The sequence below is a fragment of the Callorhinus ursinus genome, unplaced genomic scaffold (assembly GCF_003265705.2).
Source record: "Callorhinus ursinus isolate GAN/ISIS: 27379988/994484 unplaced genomic scaffold, GSC_fseal_2.0 scaffold6, whole genome shotgun sequence".
Classification (NCBI taxonomy): domain Eukaryota; kingdom Metazoa; phylum Chordata; class Mammalia; order Carnivora; family Otariidae; genus Callorhinus; species Callorhinus ursinus.
In genome coordinates this window covers 42,503,519-42,530,853 of record NW_027397068.1, presented here as the reverse complement: position 1 = coordinate 42,530,853, position 27,335 = coordinate 42,503,519, and the positions used below count along the sequence as shown (strand labels likewise).

The 27,335-nt window shown below is 40.8% G+C and overlaps 1 protein-coding gene across 6 annotated transcripts in view; it reads right to left on the bottom strand.

The window, feature by feature from the left end:
* TPD52L1 (TPD52 like 1) overlaps positions 1-27,335 on the bottom strand; it is a 97,266-nt gene that overhangs the window by 23,211 nt on the left and 46,720 nt on the right. For all 6 annotated transcript variants that reach the window (XM_073893869.1, XM_073893870.1, XM_025865162.2 and 3 more), the window contains exons 2-3: positions 10,913-11,028; positions 408-556 (exon numbers count right to left, since the gene is read on the bottom strand). In XM_073893869.1, the coding sequence (XP_073749970.1) occupies positions 408-556; positions 10,913-11,028 (265 nt within the window). The remainder of the gene's footprint in view (positions 1-407; positions 557-10,912; positions 11,029-27,335) is intronic.

The following is a 27,335-nucleotide window of genomic DNA, read 5'->3' as shown; positions in this document are numbered from 1 at the left end:
CACCTGGTATAGAAACTGAAAACCCATAGTGAATCCCAAGTATTCTGAGGAAAAAGCATCTGTCTGTTTAGAATTGTATGAGAAAACATAAAGAAAAAAAAATCTATTTAACAAATGCTTAAAAATATAGAATACAGAGAAAAAATACAAACCCATAAAAGTCGTCTGGTCAACAGTTTAATTTCATGAAGCTACTTTTTAGAGTCTGCATCATGCAATGTATTTAATGATTAGTCACATTTATTTTATTTCTAGAGAAAATATTTTTCCTAGCCACAAGTACCAAATCAGCCTCAAAGGATAAATAAATAAATAAATAAATAAATAAATAAATAAATAAATAAATACAAACCCAGAAGAGGTGAGAGACAGCGGTGATTTTTTAAACATTCCACTGGGATACTTACGCAGTCGTGGTCTGCACGTCGTACCAGCTTCTGCTGAAATTCTGTTTTAATTCATTCATCAGGTTCATGCCAAGTTTCTGTTTTATCTCAACCAGATGCCTTTCTTTCGCTGATAAGACTTGCCGTAACGTTGCGATTTCGTCTTCTAGCTACAGATGGGAGGGAAAGCGGTGTGGAAAGATGTGAGGGCAGCTGAAACACACACCTGCAAAGCACTCGGTGCTCCAAAGCAACTCTCTGCACACTGTCCTATTACCAGGCCCTCGCTTAACTATAGCAAACGCAGCCCACCGACATGACGGTCTGGTATTTTAAAACAGAAATAGATTATTTTAGTTTTTTGTTTTTTTTTTTAAAGATTATGTATTTATTTATTTGACACAGAGAGAGACAGATAGAGAGAGAGAGCACAAGAAGGGGGAGCAGCAGAGGGAGAGAGAGAAACAGGCTCTCCGCTGAGCGGGGAACCCGACGCGGGGCTCAATCCCAGGACCTCGAGATCATGACCTGAGCCGAAGGCAGACGCTTAACCGACAGCCACCCAGGTGCCCTCAGATTATTTTAGTTTTAATGATTATAAAAGTAATCACTGCTCCTTATAAAAAATTCACTCAAACAGCAAAATATAAACAAGAATGATTACCTACAACCCACCAGGAAATAGCTGCCACTCAATTTTTTGGCTTCTAATCTTCCAAAGGTTTAAAAAAACAAAAACAAAAACAAAAACTCAGGGCTTGAACTCACAACCCTGAGATCGAGACCTGAGCCGGGATCAAGAGTCGGATGCTTAACTAAGTAAGTCACCCAGGTGCTCCCCCCAAATGTTTTTTTTTTTTTTAATACTGTTCATAGATATAATTTTTGAACAAAAAAATTGGCTTTGTACTGTATGCCTTTCTCCTACAGGCAACTTCAAGTGTCACTGGTCGGTGCTGTGTATTTATTTTTTGCCCATCACACATCGCTGCATTGCTGCAGGCACAGACTGAGCAGACACTGGTTTTTGCCAAGCTAATGCATCAGGAAGGGAGGAACAAGGGAGGAGAGCATGTATGCAAGAACATGATTTGTGTTGCCTTTTCTTTTTCACTGTGTATTGACAAGTAATTGATGTACAATAAACTGCCCACATTTAAAGTGTATCGTCTGTAAGTTTTGACATGTGTGTTACTCTTGTGAAGTCATCACTGCAATCAAAACAGTGAACACATCCATCACCTCCACAAGTTTTCTAGGTCCTCTTTGTAAGCCCTCCCCTCTCTCTTCTCTCCCCTCCTCCAGGTAGCCGCTGATCTTTCTTTCACTCCACAGCTAATTTTTGTGTGGCTTTGTTCACTCAGTCTAATTATTTGAGATCTTTGAGATTTATCCATGTTGCTGCATTATCAGGGGTTCTTCCCTTTTCATTGAAGACTAGTATTTCATTGTATGGACAGTGTGTTACCTATTCACCTGGTGAAGGGCATTTGGGTTTGGCCAATGCAAATAAAGCTGCTATGAACACTCATGTACAAGGTTATGTATGGACATATTTCCTCTTTCCCAGGTGTTAGCAGAAAAGCAAATCTCATAAAATTGCTCTTGCTCACTATGTAAAACAGTATGGAGATCCCTCAAAAAAACAGAACGACCACCATACCACCCAGCAGTTTTCCTTCTGGGTAATCATTCAAAGAAAATGAAAACATCAACTCAAAAAGATACATACACCCCCATGTTCATTGCAGCATTATTTACAATAGCCAAGATATAGAAACTGGCTAAGTGTCCACTGATGGATGAATGGAGAAAGAAAATGTCAAACACACACACACACACACACACACACACACACACACACACACACACAGAAAATGTCAAACACACACACACACACACACAGGAATATTATTCAGCCATAAAAAAGAAGGAAATGTTGCCATTTGTGACATGGATGGAACTTGAGGGTATTATGCTAAGTGAAATGTTATCAGACAGAGAAAGACAAATACCATATGATCTCATTTATATGTGGAATCGAGAAAAACCAAAGCAAATGAAAACAAGCTCACAGATACAGAGAGAAGATTGGTGATTGCCAGAGGGGAGGGGTGGATGAAATGGGTGAAGAAGGTCAAAAGGTACAAACTTAGTTATAAAATAAGTCACATGCCAAAAATTGCTCTTGCAAATGTAATTTCTAACAAAGCAGTTCTGTAAAAAGCCCAGATTTTAGAGAGTGTTGCTATAACCTATGAAAATCAATTTGAAACTCCATGAAGTCTTTGATTTCAATTACTGTATTTTATTCTGTTGTCATATTTTATAATGTATTGCCCTGGTAAGATTGCTTAAATTTACATCGTTATTTTCTGAACAGTACAAATGACTGTGACTTCCTTTGTGAAGCCAGAAGAGAACTGTTAGTACTCCCGTAGCATCCCACATGCATAGGGGTCATAAAAAGCCTGACATTTTTACTAGATTTCTTATTTTTACAAATGTGGCAGCTGTGTCTCATTTACATTCAGAGTATTGCTCTACTTCTGACCACAAACCACATTTACACTAACATCATCAGTCATCATGCAAATGTGTTCCTTGGATTACCAGAGATACAGCTGCTAGAAGAGCCTCTCAAGAAAGACAAGTACCTTTGCCTTTTTACTAGTGCAAGGAAGATTTTACCCCAATGGTGGACAGATCGGAATAGTGTTGTGAAGCTTCACGGACATAAATAATCACTTAAGCAACATAGGCATAATTCCAAGTCGGAAGCATCTTAAAGACCACGGTAGAAAAGAACAATCTCTTGGAGTTTTTAATATCAGCAAATGTCCTAGTAATCTATCATTATCCATTTCTTATGTTTATGGGACAGTTTTCTAATGCTCACAGAAATCTTCCTAAAATGAATTACACATTCCATAAACATGTTATAGTCAGCACTGTCTTTTCTTGATGAGCAGGCCTTCAGTATGCAGACATACACTCAGTGCTGCAAAAGGAGTCTACTTGGGGACCGCTAAAGGCAGTCATGCTTTTAGTCTCCTCATTAAATGAGAACACACAGTTACTGTAAAATTAAACCCTCTATTCTTTTGCTATCACGTCACATTCCACTCTTTCACCTTTGTCAATGTGTCTTCCTGTGTTTAATCTGTGGCCTACTAATTCTCAAGGTTGTATCTCTAGCTCTCTTTCTGTAGCAGCCTTTTATTCTGTAAAAAGACCTTTTCTGCTTTCTTTTGCATACATAATATGTTTTGAGTGACTGAAATTATTGGGAGTCTTGGGGTTTTTTTATGCATTGGGTATAAATGTGGTTTTCACTGTGTAATAAAAATAATGGGACAACTTTTACCTGGCAGAAAGAACTTACAGATGTAGAGAAGAGGAAAGAGGTTTAAACATCTTGATATTCTCAACCTCATATCTGTGGGACCCTAGAAATTTACTCAAAATTGGGGGGGCAGTAGGAGATTCATTAGTTATTTGAGGGAGGTAAGGGATTCATAGTTTTCTAATGAAATCCTTGATCCCCCAAAAGTGAAGAGAAACACTGAAGTGACCAATTTACCAAACACCAACCTAAAGAAAGAACAATGAAGTCCCATGCCTTAACATTTTAAACATGGAAGCACACATTAAAAAGCATTTGTAAGGAATAGACTTTTAATGATGGAAACGTGAACTTGGTTACTCAGTTGGGTCTATTCTCAGGTTTTTTAATGAAATTCTCATCATTTCAATGAAATGCTCAGACACATTTCTTGAAGCTTTTGGTATATTTATCGGTGATCTAAATATATGCCAAAAAAATCTGCAAGCAAATCCAGAAATTGAAAAAACACATAATCTTAAATTATATTAGCTTGCAAGAATGAAAATGAGAACCACATCTCTTTACACAGAACAGAGAGTTCTGCCCCACAGCAAAGCCTTTAATCACAAGTATTTTATTTTTTGTAAATTTTTTATTGTTATGTTAATCACCATACATTACATCATTAGTTTTTGATGTAGTGTTCCATGATTCATTGTTTGTGCATAACACCTAGTGCTCCATGCAGAACATGCCCTCTTTAATACCCATCACCAGGCTAACCCATCTCCCCACCCTCCTCCCCTCTAGAACCCTCAGTTTGTTTTTCAGAGTCCATCGTCTCTCATGGTTCGTCTCCCCCTCCGACTTACTCCCCTTCATTCTTCCCCTCCTGCTATCTTCTTCTTTTTCTTTTTTCTTAACATACGTTGCATTATTTGTTTCAGAAGTACAGATCTGTGATTCAACAGTCTTGCACAATTCACAGCGCTCACCATGCTCATGGTGAGAGCCTACCCCTCATTTGACTAAAGAGATTTTTTGGTCTAGTTACACCAGTGGTTTTCAATTTCAGTTTACATAAAAGTCACTCATTGGGCATATTTAAAATGCAGATTCCAGATGTATGCCCCTTTTAATGCCCTGAGATTCTGATATCTTCAATTTGGTAGGGCCAGGCTACATACATTATTTAACAAGTGCTCCTAGTTACTCTGATGCAGGTGGTATGGAAACCGGATATCATAAGTACCTCTGTAAGCCACATCAAATTCTTTTTGGGATGAGGTAGAGTGCAGATAAGTCTTTAATTGAAATATTTAATATACTCTTTCCCCTTTAATTTTAAATTAATCATTTCTTTATTATAAACTGATAGTCTGGTTCTTTGGTTTCTTGACTCCCTAGAAGAAGATCTCCTTGTATGACCAATATTTATGCCTAAGATTAGATATTTAAACTTGATTATTTAAATACGAATTAGCATGCACATAACAAGTGTGGGAGGATGTAGCAAAATTGGAACCCATGTACATGGCCAGGTAGGAATGGAAAATGGCTCAGCCTCTTTTTTGTAAAAGAGTCTGGTAGTGTCTTAAAAAGTTAAACATAAAATTACCATATGACCCAACAATTCCACTCCCAGGTATATTCCCCAAAGAATATAAACAAATACATGTATACACATGCTCATAATAGCACCATTCACAATAGCCAGATGTGAAAACAGCTGAAATACCCATCAAAGAATGAACAGATAAACAATTGCAGTATACACAAAAATGGAGTATTCAGCCATAAGAAGGAAGGGAGTATTGAGACATGTTACAAAGTGGATGAACCTCAAAAACATTAGGCTAAGTGAAAGAAGCCAGACATGAAAGGTCATCTATTATATGAAATATACAGAATAGTAAATCCAAAGATACAGAATGCAGAAGGGGAAATGGGAAGCAACTGCATAACGAATATGGGGTTTCTTCTTGGTGTGCTAAAAATAGTTTGGAACTAGAGGTGGTAGTTACACAACATTGTAAGTATACTAAATGCTGCTGAACTGTTCACTTTAAAACAGTTAATTTTATATTAAAATAGTTAATTTTATACCTCACTAAAAAATGCAAAAAATTATAAATTAATCTGAACTAGCTAATGAATTATCTTCAAAATGAAATTTATGTTAGAAGATTGAAAATTTACTCTCCGATTTTATCTGCTAGGTTACATAAAATATCTAACTTATATCCGGACAAAGAAATACTTTCATAAACTATTAAATCATCAGTATAATGCTTAGGCGTAAGAGCATTTGGTCTCTTGCATCCACTGCTTCAAGGCCAGCCTCCTCTCCTGGCTAATCACGCCTTTGGCGAAGACTCCTAAGCACTAAGATTAAAATCCAGATACTACTTGAGAGAGTGCAATGGTTATTTTTATGTGTCAATTTGACTGGGCCATAGAATGCCTAGCCATTTGGTCAAACATCGTGTTGCGTGTACCCAGGAGGGTGTTCCTGCATAAGATTAACAATTGGATTGGTAGACTGAGTAGAGCAGATTGTCTTCCCAAAGTGGGTGGGCCTCGTCAAATCAGTTGAAGGTCTAAATAGAACAAAAAGGCAAAACCTTCCTTCAGTTAATAGGAACTCTTCTAGGGGCGCCTGGGTGGCCCGGTCGTTTAGTGTCTGCCTTTGGCTCAGGTCATGATCCCAGCATCCTGGGATCAAGCCCCACATTGGGTTCCCTGCTCCGCGGGAAGCCTGCTTTCTCCCTCTCCCACTCCACCTGCTTGTGTTCCTTCTCTCACTGTGTCTCTCTCTCTGTCAAATAAATAAATAAAATCTTTTAAAAAAAAAAATAGGGACTCTTCTTGCCTGGCTGCATTTGAGTTGGGACACTGTTCTTCTTCCTTCAGATTTAAACTGTAATATCAGCTGTTCTTAGGCCTCGCGCCTGCTGGCCTTCAGACTGGAGCTACACCATCAGCTCCTCTGGGTCTCCAGCTTGCTGACTGTAGATCCTGTGACTGTCAGCCTCCATAATCACATCAGCCAATTCCTTGTAAAATCTCTATTGGTTCTGTTTCTCTGAAGGACTCTGATACAGAAGGATATTACAATAAGACATTACTAGTTATGAACACTTCAGTTGTTCACTACTGAGTCCAGAAAGAATGAAGAAGGCCTTGAAGGAAGCAACTAAGAGAGAGAGGCCCAGAGCCCAAGGCACTTCTTTGTAAGTCTACGAGACAGGTGGCTTGAGGGTACTGTGTTCTTCCTGGGGAATCACACGCCAAAGGAAGGGAGAAGAGCCCAAAGGGAGATGAAGGAAGCCTGAAAATTGGCTTTGCCTACTTGATCATGTTGCCTGGTGTTTTTCCTACTCCTATTAATGCCTATTTTTCTTGAGTCATTTTATCTAGAGGACACTGGCAGTATTTGATGGTTATATCATCATAAATTTACAGTACTAATCCCAACATTTCATCCTTTTCAAAAGCCCATGCACGTTATGGAATACAAAGAGTAACATGAGGCTTAGTGAAGTAAAAGTAGAATAGGATGGGAGCAGCACAGAAAGAGTGAGTAAGTTTATTCAAAGACAGAGAGAGAGAGGGGCACCTGGGTGGCTCAGTCTGTTAAGCGTCTGCCTTTGGCTCAGGTCATGATCTCAGGGTTTTGGGATGGAGCCCTGCGTTGGGCTCCCTGCTTGGCAGGGAGTCTGCCTCTCCCTCTTTCCCTCCTCCTGCTTGTGTTCTCTCTCTCTCAAATAAGTAAAATCTTAAAATAAAAAAAGAGAGAGAGAGAAAAAAAAAACAAAGATGTGTAAAGACCTCAAAAAAGATGTCAGGAGCTAGTGAGAACAAATAGCTGAAATAAAATAGTATGTCTTTATATATTGGTAAGGTTTGCAAGAAAGCATATTCAACTCTGGTATTCAAAAATGAAAATATTTTGGGGCACGAGGTTGGCTCAGAAGGTAGAACATGTGTCTCTTGATCTTAAGGTCATGGGGTTTGAGCCCCAAGTTGGGTGTAGAGGTTACTAAAAAAATAAACTTAAAAAAAGTAAATATTTCTTTAAGCTATAAAATAATTCAAGTTCATTATAAATCTAATTGTATACCTTCTATACACAGACTACTGCAGCAGATCAGAGGTGATACTGGCCTCACAATGAAGAAACTTTTAAAAACACACATACCACATGATCACAATAATAAACTAAAGACTAAATTGTGTTAATAACAGATTCCTCTTTTAAAATGTAAACTTCATCTAAGATGTAGCCTTTTGGACGATACTGGCTTATTTTAGGTCTCCTGACATAAGGACGGATCTTCTGTTGCCAGCACTCAGTAGCACACAACAATATGTTGGCTGTGTGGATGAGTGCAGTTATGAGTTTGCCCAAAGTATAAGGGCATCCTCTTGGGCATATAAGCAACAAAATAGTGCAGGATAAAGCAGGAGGGAGGGATCCAACATAGTCATGAGACAGCGGGAGAATCTGAGGACAGGAAGGAGAGGAGCACATTGAGGAGGAGACTGGATCGTTGGCACATTCCTAGACCCCCTGTAAGCAAGGGAGTCAGAGATAAGAAGTCCTCGTACTCAAAGCTCTTGCTTTTGGTCATGGCCACCAGTGATCGCCTGACTCAAAGGCAATCTCCTGGGCTGCCCTGTGAGGTGTCCTGTTATCCAAGTGGCAAATGAATCGAGTTGGATCTTCTGTCAGGCACAGAGAGGGGCTGCTTGCGACCAGGTGCCCAGGAAGAATGTCTGTGGAGAGCTGAGGAAGCTGGGCTATCTAAAAACCGTCTCTGGTCTTTGGAGGGCCACTTGTGGGACTGAAGAGATTGCTCCCTGTGTGTCCTTGCTGTAATGAAACACTAGCATCTGAGCTAATCTGAATGCATATGTGATCTGAAAGAACCTGGTTTGGGGTCGGTATGTGAGTGTGCATGCACACTTGTGTGAGCAAGCGTGTGTATGTGCGCACACACACACACACACACACACAGCAGCAGCAGCAGCATGCATTTGCAGAAGGGCAGGGAAAGCAGACTTAAGAAAAGGATGAGCATTACGCAGAGGTGGCCTGAGGTGGAGGGAGAAGAAATGGAAATGTGAAGAGAAAAAACAGCAAAGATACATTTCCTTTGCTTTTCACTGGGCCTTGGGCACACAGCTGCGCGCATGTTCCTCTGGGAGTCACGATGCCACTCTCGCAACATGCAGGACTTCTTCATTTCTGAAGAATCCAGAAATAAGAGAGAGGAAGCACTCTAAGGGATGAGAACATGAATCCTGGTAACTTGAACATAGTAACGGGGTCTGGTGTTACTTTCAGAAGTCAGGCTCAAGAGTCTTAGTAATGAGATGTGCTGGAAGCTTAGTAATGTGGCCAAGTGCGACAGGAATTTCTGGAAACAGCACTGGTTTTTCATATTACGGGAGCATCCACTTAGAACCAAGGCTCGCTTTTTCTTGATTAGAAAAGTAATGCACGCTCACTGTTGACTGTTTAGAAAATAAAGAACGCACACAAAAACACACTGATATATGTGTGTGTGTGTATACCCGAGCAGTCCTAGAACCCAGAAAACTCAAGGCATTTTTTGAAGGTTGGTCGGCTACAGAGGTTTTGTCTAAACTTAAACTTGGACTATAACAGTGAAGGAATTAAATTTTAGCTTAGAATCAGTTAGCTGACACCAGTCTGCGGAATATAACTTTTGGACACCACAAGTGACATGAACAAGCTGGTCATGAACCAGAATTCCGGACTGTAAGAAAACATGGAGCTAGGACATTTTCCTCCATAGCTGACTTCGGTCGGTGCGTGCCGGCATGTGCAGCCAACTGGAAGTCGACTGGGTGGTTCTAGATCAGTGGCCACTGACAGACCGGGCTCAAGAACCAGGCTATTTGATCTGAGGAACTGTGCTTACTGAAATAATTTCTGTTGTACCAGAAGAACAAGCTGCTTTTTCATTTTACAATGAAGTTATTTTTGGGTGTGCTTTGTGAAAGCACCTAAAAAGTCTTTAATATTATTATAAGCTCTTAAACAAACACCGCCAGAGGATTAGAGCTTGAAGAGCCTGGAGCGGACCAAGCATGGTGAGGGTGAAGTGGAGCTCAAAGCTGTGTCCTCAGCCTGCAACTGAGCCCAGAGCCCTGCTTCTGGCTGGACCAGGAGGAGCTTCCGACCCTCGGATCCAGGGACACAGAATGGGGAGGAATATGGGCCTCATCCCTCTGGCCCTACTGCTTCTTCTCTTTGAAAAGCTCCCTTTCTCCACTGCTTTCCTCCCACAATGTAACCGCTCATTAGGAAAGTGTTTAAGGGTTAGTGGGTGCTGTAAGCAATTGGCTGTAACAAAAGTTGTACTCCTGATGAGCCAGGCATCCTGCCCACCTCTAAGTCCAGAGGCCCACGGAAACTACACAAGAATTAAGGAAACCTGAATTCACCAGAGCTTTCCTTTCTGCCCCCAGAGCTTTATTCTTCGGCAAACGAGTACACAACTTAAGAAGTCTAGGTTCTTCTATGACTGACTTTTTAATTACAGAAATAAATCACTACAAAGTATTTGTTGAGCTAAGTTGCTGACCTGAAGCAAGAACTGCTCTTAAAAAGGAGCTTTTGCACCTGTACTTACAGCAAGGTCTTGGAAGAATTCATCAGGTCTGTAAGTGATTACGATTCCCATAATATTGTGAAATTAAAAAGAAGAGGTGCATATTTACAGCTAATTGTCATTGTTGCTTAAGCAACATAGTTATTCCTTTTTCTACTACAACCAGTGGATAATAGACAACTAGAATTACAAAAACATCCTAGAAAAAAATGAATTACCTTACAATAATCATTTATTAAATTTTATTAAATGAAAGACAACAGGGGCGCCCGGGTGGCCCAGTCGGTTAAGCATCCGACTCCTGATTTCAGCTCAAGTCATGATCTCAGGGTCATGACATCGAGCCCCACGTGGAGCTCCATGCTGGGTTGTGGAGCCTGCTTAAGATTCTCTCTCCCCCCACCCTGCCCCGCTCCCCACCCCTGCTGGCGCTCTCTCAATAAATAAATAAATACATGAAAAACAACATAATTATAACATGGGACTTAGACAAAACTAACACTAACTCTAAGATCCTGAGACAGACAGAACAACAGTAAGATGACCAAACATACCTGAACTAGTTCTGCTTTTAATTCTTCTCTTTCCTCCTCAGACAGCATGCTAGAGAAGTCGGCACTGGCTACTGTGTCATCATCTCGTCCTTGCAATGCTTCTGTCTCCAACAAACCTTTGGGCAAGAGGGACAAAACATAATGCAATTAAAAAAAAATGAATTTAGCCAACTTGTGTCTCCACAGTCTGGAGATAAACTAGATACACTGACAGACCCTCCTGCTAAAAAACAATTTAAAAATTCCTGGGGCGCCTGGGGGCTCAGTCAGTTGGGCACCTGCCTTCAGCTTGGGTCATGATCTCGGGGCCCTGGGATCAAGCCCCATGTCGGGCTCCCTGCTCAGTGGGGAGCCTGCTTCTCCCTCTCCCTCTGCCCCCCACACCCAGCTCGTGTGTGTGCTCTCTCTCTCTCAAATAAATGAATGGGATCTTTAAAAAATAAATAAATGAAATAAAAAACCACCAAAAATTCCAGAAAAAAAAAATCTTTCTAAATGTGTAATGAGCTGCCAAGAAAGTAAAGAATACTAAGAAGCCAAAGGAACTACATCAAAGTGGGAAGCCAGAGGTGTAAACAAAAGAAGTTTTCCTTAGTTCCACATTTACCACCCAGACGAATTCCAGCTTCGGTGTTCACTGTCCCCTGGGGGGGCAGGGGGCAGAGGACAAAGCCTAGGGCCACCCAAGGAGGAGAGGGGATCTGCATCCCCACAGGACTGCACCCTGAGAGGAAGGTGACCTGGAAATTAGTACCATCGCTGCCCACAGGCATCTGGGAGGCAAGCAGCCTTGACACTCAGCACTGGATGGATGGCAAAATGAACCCGCTGAGACTCCTCACCCTGAGCGGGACTGTGTGAACCAGCAACTTGAATGCACACTACGTGGGTGGCCCAAAAGAAGCTGGAGATAAGACAGCACTGTGACTTTTTTCCACTTTGGACGTGGAAATCGTGTGGATTCGAAACCTAGAGCATCAGCAGCAGCTGTGGGGAGACATCAGAGACAAACTGATGCTGGTGGAGGGAAACAGGGAAGCGCTTGGCTTCTTGAGGACATCACTGTGCCGCACGATGACCCCGGAACAGCACCACTTCTAACTTGTTCTGTGAGAAAAATGCCTTTTGGTCGAAAAAACTGATGTTCCCTAGTAGAGCCCCCTGGCATCTGGATACCTCAAACATGTATGTTCTCTGAAGGATTGAGCAAACAGGCCCCCACATATATGGAAGCTTCACTTAGGACATGAGCTATGACGGAGCTGGCATTTATAAATCTGTGGGGAAAGGAAGATCTTTTAGTAAGCTGTCCCTGGACAAATAGTTATCCATGTAGAAAAAATAAAATTGGACACCTTCACATGATTCACAAAGATCAAATTATAAGCACTTTAGAAGACAGTAGGGTTTATGAACCTCTAGGTAGGAAGGGACTTCTTAACAAGACACAAAAAAAGGCAAATCATAAAAGAAAGGGTGAATAAAATGACAAATGATTCTTCATCACACACACTATATGGAAATTAAAAGACAAGCCACTAAATGGAAGAAGGTCTTTCCCATCTGTATAACTAGCAAAAGATGAGTTCCCAGCATAAACAGAATTCTTACAAACCAGGCTAAAAAATGGAAATAACCCAACAGAAACATGGCCCCGAAGACCCAAAACAGATTTGCCATAGGAAGAAATCACAAAGGGTTACCCAAGAAAATATGCTCAACCTCACTGATGTTTAGGGAAATACAAATTAAATCATTTCACATCCACTGGATTAGTAAAAAGTTCAGAGTCTGACATTATCAAATGTTGATGACTACGTGGAGCACGGAAACTCTCATACTCTGCTGGCAAGAATATAAAGACAGACAAATAACTTGGGAAATAACTTAACATGATCTAGGAAGTTCACACACCCTACCATCCAGCAATTCTACACCTATGTATATACCTGAGACACTCATATATGAGCACCAGAGGTTATCAATAAGAACTTTCATGGTAGCAAAACCTGTGGATCATGCAAAAGTCCATAAACAGAGAAGGCACATAGTATACTGTGATGCATTTACACCAGCACGACTGACAGCAGTGAAGTGAGTAAGCTACACCCTACATGGATAAAACTCAGAAACAAAACACTGAGTGAAAAACATAAGTTGCAAAAGAATAATAAAATATAATCTCAGCCATATGAAGACCAAAAACATGCAAAACTAAATAAAGTATTGTTTAGAAATAAAATTATAAAGAAAAGCAAGACTACGATAAAAATATTTCAGGGCCAGGGTTTTCTCTGAGGTGGAGTGGGTGTAGATGGGGACAGGGAACTTAACAAAGGATCTCTATAGGGCTAATGGTAATGCTCCGTTTCCGGGACACTGGATTTTCGGGTATGAGTATTTTCTACACTTTAAACTTTGTAAATATTCTTTTGTATATATATTATTATTTGAGAAAACAATTAAAAATAGAGTTTATCTAAAGTCAAAATGAAAGGTAAATAATTATCCTACAATATCAGGACATTTTAGGTAAAGAGAATAAAAATATGAACCAATCTGCAAAGTTCTTCTCAAGCTGACCCCACTCTTGAGTCCCTTGTACCTACATCCTTTTGTCTGAATTAACAGTGTACCGTCAGCCCCTTGTGTCACTGCTGATACACCAACACACATCAATGACAGCAGCCTCTTGCTGGTCCAAGTTCATCAGATTCTTGCCCCATCTATCTACTCCAGAGGCCAGTTTCAATGCTAAATAATTTTCTTTTTCGGGGTGCCTGGGTGGCTCAGTCATTAAGCGTCTGCCTTCGTAAAGCTCAGGTCATGATCCCAGGGTCCTGGGATTGAGCCCCACATCGGGCTCCCCACTCAGTAGGAAGCCTGTTTCTATCTTTCTCACTCCCCCTGCTTGTGTTCCTGCTCTCGCTGTCTCCCTCTGTGTCAGATAAATAAATAAAATCTTAAATAAATAAATAATCTTCTTTTTCATGAGCAACACCTGTTCATTGTAGAAGATAGAAAAATAAAATTATCCCTTATTAATTAAAATGACTGTTAATCACACTACCCAGAAATAATTATCATTTTGGTCCATCCTTTCTGATTATTTCTTCTATGCATATGTATACATTTTCTTGCATATATTTATATGCACTTACTGTTGTGAACTTGATTTATTCAACAGGATTCATGAAGATCCTTTATGTCTAAAAACCCAGCCACATTTACATATTTTTGATGTTTATGCAGTATTTTGTCTCATGTATGATTGATAACTTACCCTGTTTACTGGGAAGCTACAGTGAACATCTCCTAGTAAAATCATTAGGCAAAATCTTGATGATTTCCTATACACTGGATTCCAGAGTCAAGGGCGTGAACATTTTGAAAACTACTAATTATCCCTCAGAAAGACTGTGTCAGTTCTATGCAGACATCAGCAACCTATGAGACTATCGGTAGACTCAGTACAATAATGTTAAGCAGGTCATTGAAGGGGGGTAAACACTGTCATTTATTTCTGCTAGTAGATATGTATGCTTACATGTGGCCCATGTACTTTCAGTCAAAGTCCTAGAACAACTGTCTACATCAAGAAGTAGCAGCAGGGGGGCGCCTCCATGGGCACCCTTGGTTAAGCGACAGACTCTTGGTTTCAGTTCAGGTCGTGATCTGCCCTGAACTGGTGAGTTGAGGCCCGCCCCAGGCTCCGCAATCAGCAGGAGAGTCTGCTTGAGGGTCTCTCCCTCTGCCCCTCCCCCACTCGTATGCCCACGCTCTCTCTCAAATAAATAAATCAATCTTGCGGGGGGGGGGGTAGCTAGCTTCAATTCCAAGCACAGATTTGAGATGGACACAGAAGGTAAGCTGACCCCTGCCCTAGGGGTTAGGGTTCCAGAAGAGCCATGGTAGGAACCTCTAAGGTCCTCTGGCTCCCTAACTCAGTTGGGTCCAGGAATCGAACAAGTAGTGCTTAAACTTAGTTCGTAGGCAAACTGTCAATCTTCCCCTCTCTTGGCAGTGTGAGAGGACATGTACCATGGAACAGACAGTTCCGGCTGCTTAGACTTTTCAAGACAACAGACGTCTTTAGTATCTTCTTATATTCTAGGAGAAAACTATACTTTGAAATCCATTTTAGTTGATAATAGGTTGAGTTGGGAAACTTCTAGTGAATTTAGGAAAAGGCACAGCCCCATATCCAGGAGCTAACTTCTTCTTTTCAGGGGAAAGAACACTGACCTCATGAAGTGAGACATGCAGCTGACCTTGGGCTCCCATCTGCCACTGTGCCCCTCCAAGGCCACATCCCCCAATCTTCCAAAGCCTCACTCCCAGAAAGCAGCCATTCAGGAAATCTGCCTGGAGGCTGGGTTGCTAGTTAGTTCAGGTCTAATTAGACCAGTTTCCTTCTTCATTCTTATTTTTGAAATGAAATGCCAGTTCCCCATCTTCTTTTTCTACTTAGGCCTCTATTTCCCTGCCGCAGCCTCCTCCAATGGGTGTTCTCGGAATCACACGGTTCAGCACAGGGTGCCATGTAGACGCAAACAAAATGAAAACAAGGCCTGCTGTTCCCAGCATAATATGCTCAGTTCACTGGGTTAGGGAAGCAGTCATCAAATCATGAGGTCAGAGGAAAATTCCAGAATCAAGGAATAGATGAAAAGAGGAGTTGAATAAAGATGGGATTCACAGTGAAAGTGAGTCAGAATGGGGAGGAAAAATAAAAGCAAATGGTAAGAGACGCCAAGGGACAGACGAAAATGTGAGAGGACAGCACAATGAGTATAAAATGACCTAGTTACTATGGAAGCAGGTATTAGAGGAGAATAAATACATAGTTTTAATAAAAGCAATTATTAGAGGGCCAAATCACTCAAGAGACATAGCTTTTAGCGGACACCAGTACATTATGAATGTATGCAACTTCATGAATTTGATTCTCTTTCCAGATGTGCAAACTATGCCCCCTTGACTAGCATATGCCGCCTTTGTCTTGGCGTCAGGAAATCTTGGATCCTACCTATCTGTGGGTTTGCCACTAACGACAGAGTACACTTGATCTCAATGGTCTCATCTGTAAAACTGATTACCTTATAAAATCGTTGTTAAAATTAAATTATGTTAAATCAGGTAAGACATGTAAAAATGTTATAAAAATTTTTAATTTCCGTACAAACCACAGCAGCATATTGGTGAAATTGGGAGTAATCGTTTTAAAAAATATTAATGTGTTGGGGCCCGTGGGTGGCGCAGTCAGTTAAGCGTCCAACTCTTGATTGTAGCTCAGGTCATGATCTCGGGGTCGTGAGATTGAGCCCACGTGCTCAGCCCATGCTGAGCATGGAGCCTGCTTGGGATTCTGTCTCTCTCTCTGCCCTGCCTCCCCTCACACCCGCTCAAAAAAAAGACATAGTGTGAATACATTTTGGGATCCTGCCATAGGAGTATTTTGCACCTAAAGACAGCCATTTTACTTTCATTTATATGCAATAAAATATATAGACATTTTAATAAGGGTAAACAAATATCCATAGGTCTGACTGTAATGCAGGAATTGTGCTTCTCTATTGGCCAGGCACATCTTTGGGAAGCAGGTAGGTCCTAAGGTAGTTGTCAAATGCTACCAAATGCCTACAATTGGCCATGATGACTCAGTCAGGGCTGAATGGCACAACATACCGAAGCAGATCCAGCAGAGAAGTGGTCCCAGCCTTGTTGAGGGGGATCCTCACTTATGAACCTGAGTTCAGGGTTTTGACTCATTTGTAAACTGATGGCTTCTAAGTTAGGCTAGTCTGACTCCAGGGCCTATGTCCTTTCCTGTCCTACAACCTATGAAGAAAAGTAGACAAATACTGGCAAGTACAAATCAAGAAATGAGCTTTAGATTAAAATGCCTCTTTCAACCTTGCAAGAAATTGCCCATTGGCATCAATACACTTTTTTTTTTAAAGATTTATTTATTCATTTGAAGATAAAGAGAGAGAGCATGCAGGGGGAGGGGCAGAGGGAGAAGGAGAGACAGTCCCATGAAGACTCCACAAGGAGAACGGAACCTAACACGGGGTTCGAGCTCATGACCCTGAGATTCCTGAGATTAGGAATCTGAGATCATGACCTGAGCCAAAACCAAGAGTCAGATGCTTAACCAACTGTGCCACCCAGGTGCCCCAGTATCAATATATTTTCAAAGCGTCTTGTTGAGCTCTCCAATGGATTAGGTCATGGCTTCATGCACATGATTAGAACAGTACAGACAGCTAGGAGTTAAAATGATTACAAACCATGATTTCAGATGAATGACCAGATCCTGCGTTGTTGGCAAATATATAAAAGTTGCAGGATTTCTTTTAAATGGCAAAATAATCTTGCATGGATGTGTGTGTACACCCACACTAAGGAATTAATGAATAAATATGACTGTGGAACCAAGCAAAGGAAGAAAAGTGTGTATTTTCAAAAAGAATATAAAATTATTCCAGGACTTAATAAAAAGAAAGAATGCAATAAAATAAATGAAAATTCACCCTGGTTTAAATAATAAATCTAAGACTGTAATGTTTATTACTTACTTATATTTTCATCATGATGTTTGGTGAAAATAACTCCAGGCATTCTTTTCACATAAAACTTCAAACTATCTCCATTTATTCTCTCCAGGAAAAACTATTGAGCTACTCTCACTGTTGGTTATCTTAAAGTGCACAAAAACTAACACATGTTGGTTCAAGGCGGGTGGAAATTAAAGATATAAATAAAACAAGTTTATTTATTAGAATCCTTTCTGCACATTTACTAAACCTACCACCAAAAGCTAAATATGGTTTCTTATGCACCTCCATCATCGAACTGCTTTCCATTCATTTACTAGCAACTTGTATCTAGCCTATTATTGAATCTCATATCTAGTGTTTAAACGTGTTTTTTCCTGTTGCCCTGCAGTTTTGGCAGTGGCCTCAAATGCTAAGAAGCATAATGGGAGCTTTACAACCTTACATCATAAAACCAAGGCTTGAACCCTAGTGCATGACATGTCAATAGATTTTATAATTGGTTCTGCGCCAGCGGTGAGATCACCTTCCTCTAGCCCTTGAGTCAGGGTGAAGAACGGAAAGGGAGGGTCTGGCATGTAAGAAATTTGCATACACGGAAAAGCAAAGATTAAAAACAATACTCTCTTCTCCCAGAGATCATCACTATAAAACCTTCATGTACATCTTTCCAGATCTCTTCCTATATCTGCAGCACATTTTCCCCCACGTTAACATCTCTGAAAGTGGGATACCTCTTACAGTCAATGGCGTCTTACCGTTAATTTTCCCATAGTGATATAAAACAATAGGTATCCTAAAATCTTTGACATCTTAGATTTTAAGAATCTGATGTATAGATATATACATATAAAATTGAATATATCGTATATATATGTATATTTAGATATATCCATATATTTAAAAATGAGATCAGGGCACCTGGTTGGCTAAGTTGGAAGAGCATGCAGCTCTTGATCTCGGGGTCGTGAGTTTAAGCCCCATGTATGTTGGGTGTAGAGATTACTTAAAAAAATTTTTTTTAAATGAAATCACACTATTTTGCAACTTGATTTTTGTTATTTTATTTTATTTTTAAGTAATCCCGACACCCCATGTAGGGGCTCAAACCCACAACCCCCGGATCAAGAGTCACATGGTCCACCCACTGAGCCAGCCAGGTGCCCTAGACAACTTTCTCTTCTCATCTTTTTTAAATCTCATCTGAAACCAGACCATATCAAAGGTCCCCAACTGATCCTATAATGTTTCCAGAGCTGGTTTTCCCAAACCCATATCTAATCCGCAGCTGCATACTCACCTGCTTGTTATGCTCCTAAAGCTTCTTTCCCTCTAGCTGACTAATTAATGGCTTGTGGAAGAGCCCAGGCTTTGTCTTGGCAAATTCATCCCAATAGCTCGATTAATGATTCATCAAGTGATTGCAAGAATATAGTCTATTGGGAAGAGACCCCTTTGGGGAAAACTAATCTTAGGAAGAATCCCAGCTCCACCCTTTTCAACTCTGTGACTATGATAGCTTGAAACTTGGTCTTTTCATATGTAAAACTGGTGATAATGTCTACCCACAGAAGGAGGTTGTCAGGAGTTACAGTTTTGCAAAATACTAGCACTGTGCCTGGTAAATAATAATCTGTTAGCACTGGTTAGCACCCAATCTGGTCACACATGAGTACATTCTTCCTTGATCAGAATTATTTAGAAAATTCAAATGCTGTGAGAGAGGGAAAAAAAAAATAGAAGCTACTACTCTGTCCTCAAGATGTGAAAAAAATTTCACTGCAGAGACTAGTCACTCACGTATGTACCTTAAGTAACACCAGTAAGCTAGCACGCAATTATACGCAAAGTGAATGCTCTAGAGAAACCTGAACCCACATGCCACGCTCTGCTTATCCTCCTGCCCGCTCCCTAGAAGGAGCCCTATGTTCGCACAGCGCTACCCTTTCTGGCCATTGCTTCACGGAGCAGGATGAAGGCCTGACTCAGAGGCAGCCTCTGGATTCCTCTCTTAAGATTTTAAACTATGAGACAATGGATGGGTTGGTAGAACAAGGTTATATCAGGTACTAGCAGAATTAGTAGAGTGTGGGCCTAAGTCTTCCTCACAGCTGCCTGTGTTTGTTTATTCATCATCCATTCAACAAATACTTACTGAACACCTAACCAAGTGCCGTGCAGGTCTTCACTTTCACAGAACTTGTTTACAAACCTGCTTGTCCGGAGGCCGGTTGTTTGACTTCTGAATTTCCATGAGCTTTCCTCCTCATCATTAAAAAAAACCTCATTTTCATTTGAGCTAGCCTGAATGTCCCTTTCTCTTTTTCCTACACATAAACTCTTGAATTAAACAGAGACAATAATATTATCAAATTCAGGGAAAAGAGATCATTATGAACTCTACCAAGTTTTAGCTCCGTGATGTCAATTATTAGTGGTCGATGACCTCAAAAAAAAATTTAACTAAAAGTTTGGTAAATCATTTTGCCCCCTCCTTCCTCTAAATCTGAAGTCTCTCTGTCATTTGTACAGTCTCTAAAATCTTCTCTAGATAAATGGTCTAGGAGGCTAAACTCTGCTAACCCAGAGCCCAGCCCGTTCACTCTCAGAAGGCAAGGGAGGGGGGCTGAAGTCACCCGGCCACACCCAACCCAGCACTTACTGACCCAGCAGCACTGTTCCAGGCAGTAGGATTCTCTGAGGCAGATGCAACTGTAACTAGCAATTGTTGGACTAGGGTCTCTGTTTGGATTCTGAAGGCAGATCTGGTCCACAAAGTTTGGCTTTTCCACAGTTTATCTGGAAACATCCTCATACATGCCCAGAGAAAAGCACAGGGGTCTGGGCTAAACCAGAAGAGTTGGAGACACTTCTGGGACTGTCGTGAATATACTGCAGAGGCCAACCAGGAATTTCCTGGAGCTGAGGATCCAAGGCTGGATTCCTAGGGTTTCCTGAGTAGTCTACGCCACAACTGCAGGCTTGTCTTTAGGAGTGTGTTCTCTATACCCGCCCTGAGAAGTGAGAGATGAGTGTTCTCTACTCCAGTGTTTGGGGCCAGGCTCGCCGTGCCTGGCTCTTCACAGCTAATGCCTCCTGACAGCACTGGCTGAGTCAGAACCATGGTTCCATGCTGTTCTGTGGCCATGGGTGGCGGTGGGCTTGCCAGAGGCTGAGCCTAAAGCAAAGTATCTAAAACAAGTTGGGCTGTTTTCCAAGAAGTCTGACCCAGGTGAAGTCCAGTGTCAAAGTTCAAGGTTGTATCTGGGAAATAAGAAAAACTGGGTCGGAGCCGAGGCACAGGGTAGAGAGGAGATTCTGAGAGCCCAGAGGCAGTTCCCAGCAGTGTTCCGCAGCAGCTCTGTGCAGGCTCCTCCTGGCTTTGGGCTGCAGCCGAGGACTGCCTGCTCCTCCCCGTCACGTAAAGGCTCTCTGCCTTGCATGCTGCCATCTTCGGTCAGACTGAAGGGCCTGAAGTGGGGGTTTAGAGTGGACTCCAGAGACCACGAGGGCTCTGGCCCCACTCTCTCCCTTGGCAATGCTGTCAGCACTGGTCTCGTCACCACGCTGCACCACTCTCAGGCACTCGCTACCGTTCCATTGTGTTGAGTCCACTCCACTCCCTGTCTTCTCTCCCGTACCAGAATGTAAGCTAGTGAATGACAGAAAGCCAGTCTTGTTCACCTTGCCAGCCCTGCATTCCTAGCATGATGGTATAAGGGTGGACCGCCGCTAAGAGCAAAGCGTACTAGCTATACCTACAGCCACTGATGAGAGAAGGTCTCTCAAAGAGCAACTTAGGATCAATCACCCGAATGTCACACTCATATGTGCAAAAGTGACTACAGAAGCTCAAATGCCAATTCCTCTTGGGAACCATCAGTTCTTACAGGGACCATTTCTTCCATCTCTCCTTTGGATTCTCTCAGAGCAGTTTCTCTCCTCTTCCCCACGCCCCAACCCCTTTTCCTCCCTTACAGATAACCATCTTAGATGAACCATACCTGTCCTTGTCCCAGCTCAATCCTAACGAACTATATACAGAATTGCTATCATGCTGTTGCTTGTTGCTTGGCCTTGAGAGAAGCTAGTGAAGAACACCAGACTCTCAGCTGCAACCAGGCAGCATACTCATCTTCTGTTCTCAAACTTTTTTGGGTTCCCTCTCACAGAATCACATCAAAATATATCCTGAGACTACACAAAGGATGTGCCCAGACACTGAGTCCGTATTAGAAAGGGACTAAATGTGTCACGCTGAGAACCTTCTCTCAGCAGCTTGGTCAATTACTCTCTTAAGGGAAGAAGTAGAATAAATGCTTTCTTTTTTAACCACCTGGTATGTGGCAAGCGTGTTACATACCGTATCCTGTCTCATCCTCCCCAGAAACATACTAGGCAGGTGGCATCAAGATAAAAGGTCTCAAATTTTATCCAACTCATAATCTATCAAGTTAGCCTGCTAGTTTCCTAGATGCCGTAAGAAGACCCAAGGCTCCTGATCAGAAGCTTAGAGCACAACAAGCAGCACGAACATCGTGTCCAGGTTTGTGCCACTTGCCACTAAGTCCCAAGGGGGGGTGACATGGAAGGGCCTGAATGGAAAATACTCACACAGTGGGTTTGCATCACAGCTAAAGAACCTTGGGAATTTCTCAGGGAATCCTAATCTTTTATAACAGGCAGTTAGCAAACCTGCCTCTCCTTTGCCATGGAGGGAGACATTATCTTTCTTCTGCTGGACAGTATGCAAACCTGACTTTTGTTCTGGAGAGAGACACTATCTCTATCTTCCAAGGCTGTTCACTATAAATATCCTTGAAAAGACTGTCCAGAAAAAAAAGCCATCAGCATCTCTGCTTGCAAGACAGGCAGAAATGCAAGATATATGGAGAATTGTCTTCTACAGGTGGTATTTTATCACTTTTTCAAGTTAAGAACTATTGCTCAGAAAGTTAAATAATTAACCCAACCTCGCATGGTTGATGAGTGAGGGACTTAAGATTTAAATGTGAATCTATCAGGTTACAGAGTTCACGCTTCTTCAACTTGACCACAATACCTCATGCACAAGTCAGACAGGAACTAAAATGTCTCTCTATCCCATCCCAGGAAGACCTCCATAAAACCTGCCCAGCAAGACTGAGGTTTACTGAAGGTTTACCTTGGCTTTCGCCAAGGACTGTAGCTTTAAAATATGCAGTCTTCCCACTACTGAGTCCAGGGTGGCTTTTCATCTTCCAAACTCTCTCATACAGGAGTTGCTCAACTAATGCTTGTTGAATCAATCCCCTGGAATAGAAAGTCAAACTATCAAGTCCTCTTGATGCTCTTTCCATATCTTTTCATTGTCTGTCATATTTGTCTATCCTTTTAAACTTTCATTGCTATGACAGTGACTTGGGCTTTTATCCCTATACACTTAGACTACTGCAGTCTTAGCTAAATTTTATCACCTTGCTTGCAACCTTTAAACACAACCCAACCTACACAACACTCAAATTAATATTTTGAACACATTACTTTCATCTTGTCAAAACTCAGTTCAAAAAATATTCAATGGATAAAATTGCTTCCAGCTTACATTTGAAAATTCTTATGTGAGCCTCCAAAACCTCCCACGGCTGGCTGAAAGTGATGATTCCAACTAGCCTGGCTATGATTTTCCCATGAAGACCTTGAAACCAGCCAGGCTGTCATATGCAGTGTCCCTCGGTTTATGCTCTATTCAGTCCTATGCTTTTGTGCCATTCTTTCACCCTCAGAATTACCTCTCTCCCCTTCATCCTCAGATTTCCTTCTAAGAATCCTACCAAGTTGCCAACAACACTAGGAGAACAAGTAACATGCTGTGTGCCTTAAATTGATCTAAAATGTTGACTTTTTTGCATTCTATATATATCATTATATACATTACTATATATAAATTACTACTAAATATTGTATAGAGTATGAGCTATATTACAACTTGCATTATAAGTTGCTTTAAGACACATAATACTATATACTACCATAATTATAGTTAAACAATTTTGTGAAGATAATCTTTCAGACTCTGTCCTGTAAAAGTTTGTTGTCCTTCTTAAAATATGAAGAACATATGAGTCACCACTATTAATAGCATTGTTTTCTAAAGCTTTAGTTTCATTTAATAATGTAGCTAAAAAAAGAAGTCATATTTGTAATGCTCAGCCTGAAAGTGTACTAATCATAAAGAAAGATTTTATGCTTTTTACCAAGTATTTTATCTGAAGATGCTTCTGAGGTTGTAGTAGCTTAAATTAAATTCTTATACTTCATTCTTCCACTTTTTTTTTAATAAGCTACTTAGGTAACAATCCACATAGTTAGATGCTGATTAAAATGGACTCTAATCCCTTAAAGAAAAACTTGTGACTGGCCAAAACCTAACTTTGGCTAAAGATGGAAGTGATGTGCCATTACAGATAGAGATCTACAAATATATGGCAACATTTCCTTCCATTTCTCATTCACCCATATATGCAGGGTGAATGTCTTCTGACTGCCAGAGGAAATACACCATTGATAAAAGATTTTCAGGTTCACTGTGTATTGATGAGGTCACCAAAATTCAACGGAATACTAAAGATGGCATAAAGTATAAGTACATGGCCCTGAAGGTCAGGCTATCTTCAAGAAACTCAAGCCAATTAGGGATGCACCTAAACTTGAATTATTGGCTAAGGTCTGACAAGGACTCCTACTCATGTCAGAGAGCCTGAACTAGACCCATTTACCCAAGACTCTCCGGGTCTCATGCGCAACCCATGCCTTTAGGTGTTCCTGAAGGTGCTGAGAACTGTGGAAATCTGGGGCAATGGACAGAATCTGCTTGTCCTATGGCTTGGTGGCACTGTCCAGGGACCTGGGAGTGGCTTGCTTCATGGCACCATTTTACTGGGCTCACTACAGAAAATGTCATTGCATTAGGACACACACAGCTTCTTCAATTATTGTGTAAGATCAGCTGGCCACTCAGGCTGGGATCCCCAGGTTGGCTGCATAGTTGAGAGATGTCATATTCTAAACCGTCATCTGTGGTTTGTTAGGTCCAGAAATTTTATTTCACCAGTTCACATAGGGGTGATCAACCTCTTAGGTGAGTTTCTACTAATGAATCTCCTGGGAGACTGATTTGCCTAGTAAACCAAATGTCTTATGGCAAATTTGGTGCTCTTTACTTCCTCAGAACAAAATCTACTTGAGAAACCAAATGAACAGCAAAAGATTATTTGGTGAGCATTGGGAAGAATAAAGAGTTAGATGACTTCAAGATATTGTAGCACTTATACTATATTTTAGTGGTATGATTCATTATCTTTCTCCTCCTCTAGATTATGAGGTACTGTATGCACTGTTAATACTAGATGCTCAATAAATATTTGTGGAATAATTTAGCCATCATGACCTTACATATGTACTATTCAAATGCCTACAAATTAAATCTAATATTCAGCCAGGGGAGCATCTCTCTTTTGTAGTGTTGAAGATAAAATGACCAAAACTTACAATCAACACAATGGCCATTGACAGGAGTAGCAAATAACACGTGACAGAGAAGTACAAATCAGCACACATCTAGTCCCTTCAAGGAATACATTAAGCCAAAGGCTAGCCTCCACTTTATCAAGGTTCTGCCTGAGTTTAGACCTTAATATTCCCAGATAAAACAAATTCTAAGGCCTTGGAAAGTCTACTTCTAAGTCTACTTCCTTGTAAAAGCTACAATAAGTTAAGTGAGAAAGATTAAGAGGAATTTGGATCTTCAATACATGATGGGTGATGCCAGAATGTTGCTTGCATTTGGTAATAGACACTTAGAGCAGAACCTTATTCAACATCCTGACAAGTTGAAAACTGATATATACCTGGGACTGTTTGTGCTAGAAAGGTGTCTCTTCATGTCACCAAGACACAGCTGTGTTAGACTTTCCCATCTCCATGTTAACTTACATTGTTTCGAATATATCAATAAAAGAAAACTCTAACTGTGACTACTGTAGAAAAAATTTTAAAAACTGTTTTATAAGTAGATCAAGTAAACAAGTATAGAAGACCTTCATCAGGTTTTCTGAAATGAAAGCCAGAAATAAAGAAGCATAATTTCCTTACAGGAGATGTGGTAGATGTGCTCCTCCAGGGGCTGCTTCTGAACTTCACTCCAAGTGGAGCCAACTTGAAGCACAATCAAAGAGTAAGCTGCTCAGACCTGAGCTTTTATTCCTCACATGAGGTCACATGGTCTTATCCACACCAATGGCTTCTCCTAGTTATGAGCTGTAATTTCAGTGACCACACTCAAAACCATGGAGAAAAAACACTAAGCCAGTTTTCAATTAAAAGATGTAAACTATTTATCACAAATCTCAGCTTATCCAATCACCTACATTTCAAGTATAAGATTAAGGCATCTGAGATATTCTTCCCATTTCAAACGTTTATTTGCTGTTCTTTCAAGGCACAGCTTCACCCACACAAAATAGATGCACACTGGATAAATCTGAAACTCACACCTAAACAACCCAAAAATAAAGTCACAGCAGTCACAAACTTGTGAATAAAAAACTAAACAAACAGTTATGAAAAAATAAAACACAGCTAAGTTTATGAGGGACAGACTCTAGGAACTTCCTTCTTTGAATAAACTCCTACATTACATGAGGAAAAATAAAACTACTGAAGCAATGTGTACAGACAAACCAAAAATTGGTGGACCATCTTAACCATTACATCATCCTCTTCTCTGTACCCCCACCCTCATTTCACCCTGTCACCCCACATACACATTCAAATCTATCCCTCAGGGAGTGTGCAAAAAGGAAGCCAAGCTAGACAGAAGATAAACCTCCGAAATGTACACCAGGTCTTAGATTTTTGCCCTGAGCAAGGGAGACAGTCTCCCTTATTATTATTATAATAAGAAAACTCCAGGGTAATAAATTATTGTGAATTCAAACTCATTAACAGAAAGTAACACTCATGTAAAAAAAAAAAAAAAAAAAGGAAGAAATATCTTCTCCTTTTCTCCCTCCCCCTCTGATCTTCTTCTTGCTCCATCAGAAATACTCAATTACTTGGTGAGTTGTCTTGAGAAACTAAAGATACAGTCAGCACTCTGGGACCAGTTTCTCATCTCCTCCAATCCCTGAGGGAGTGAGACAGACACAAGCTGGACATGCAGACCGCTCTGCTAGACAAACTATAGTCCCCCATCTTCAGTCAGTCCTTGATTGCCTGCTGGTCTTTGGAAAGTGCTCGGTCATCTTTTAGGATGAGTTCAGGAAAAATAGTGAAACCATTTACTTTGCAATGGAAGACATCTGCTATGAACATGAAGCAGAGCAAAATATAGCTTTTATTCCCAAGGCATATTTAGAGAAAGGAGTAGATAGTAAGAAAGTCCTCCTCAGACAGATCTTAGCTTTTTAACGTTCTCCAGTCCTTACACAACATCAAGGCTACCGTGAGGAGTAAGAGGCTAAGGCAGGGGCGGGCGGGGTAGCTTGGACCCCTGCCTGTTGGTACTTCAGCCATTCTCAGAGCCCTGGTCCTTTATTTTTATTTATCTATTTATTATTTATTATTTTTAATAAAGTATAGTTGACGTACAATGTTATATATAATAGTTTCAGGTGTACAACCTAGTAATTCAACACTTGTATACACTGAGTTATGCTCACCATTGTAAGTGTAGAATAGAAAACCCAGAAATGGACCCACAACTCTTTGGTCAACAATCTTCAAAGCAGGAAAGAATGTCCAATGGAAAAAAGACAGTCTCTTCAACAAATGTTGCTGGGAAAACTGGACAGCAACATGCAGAAGAATGAATCTGGACCATT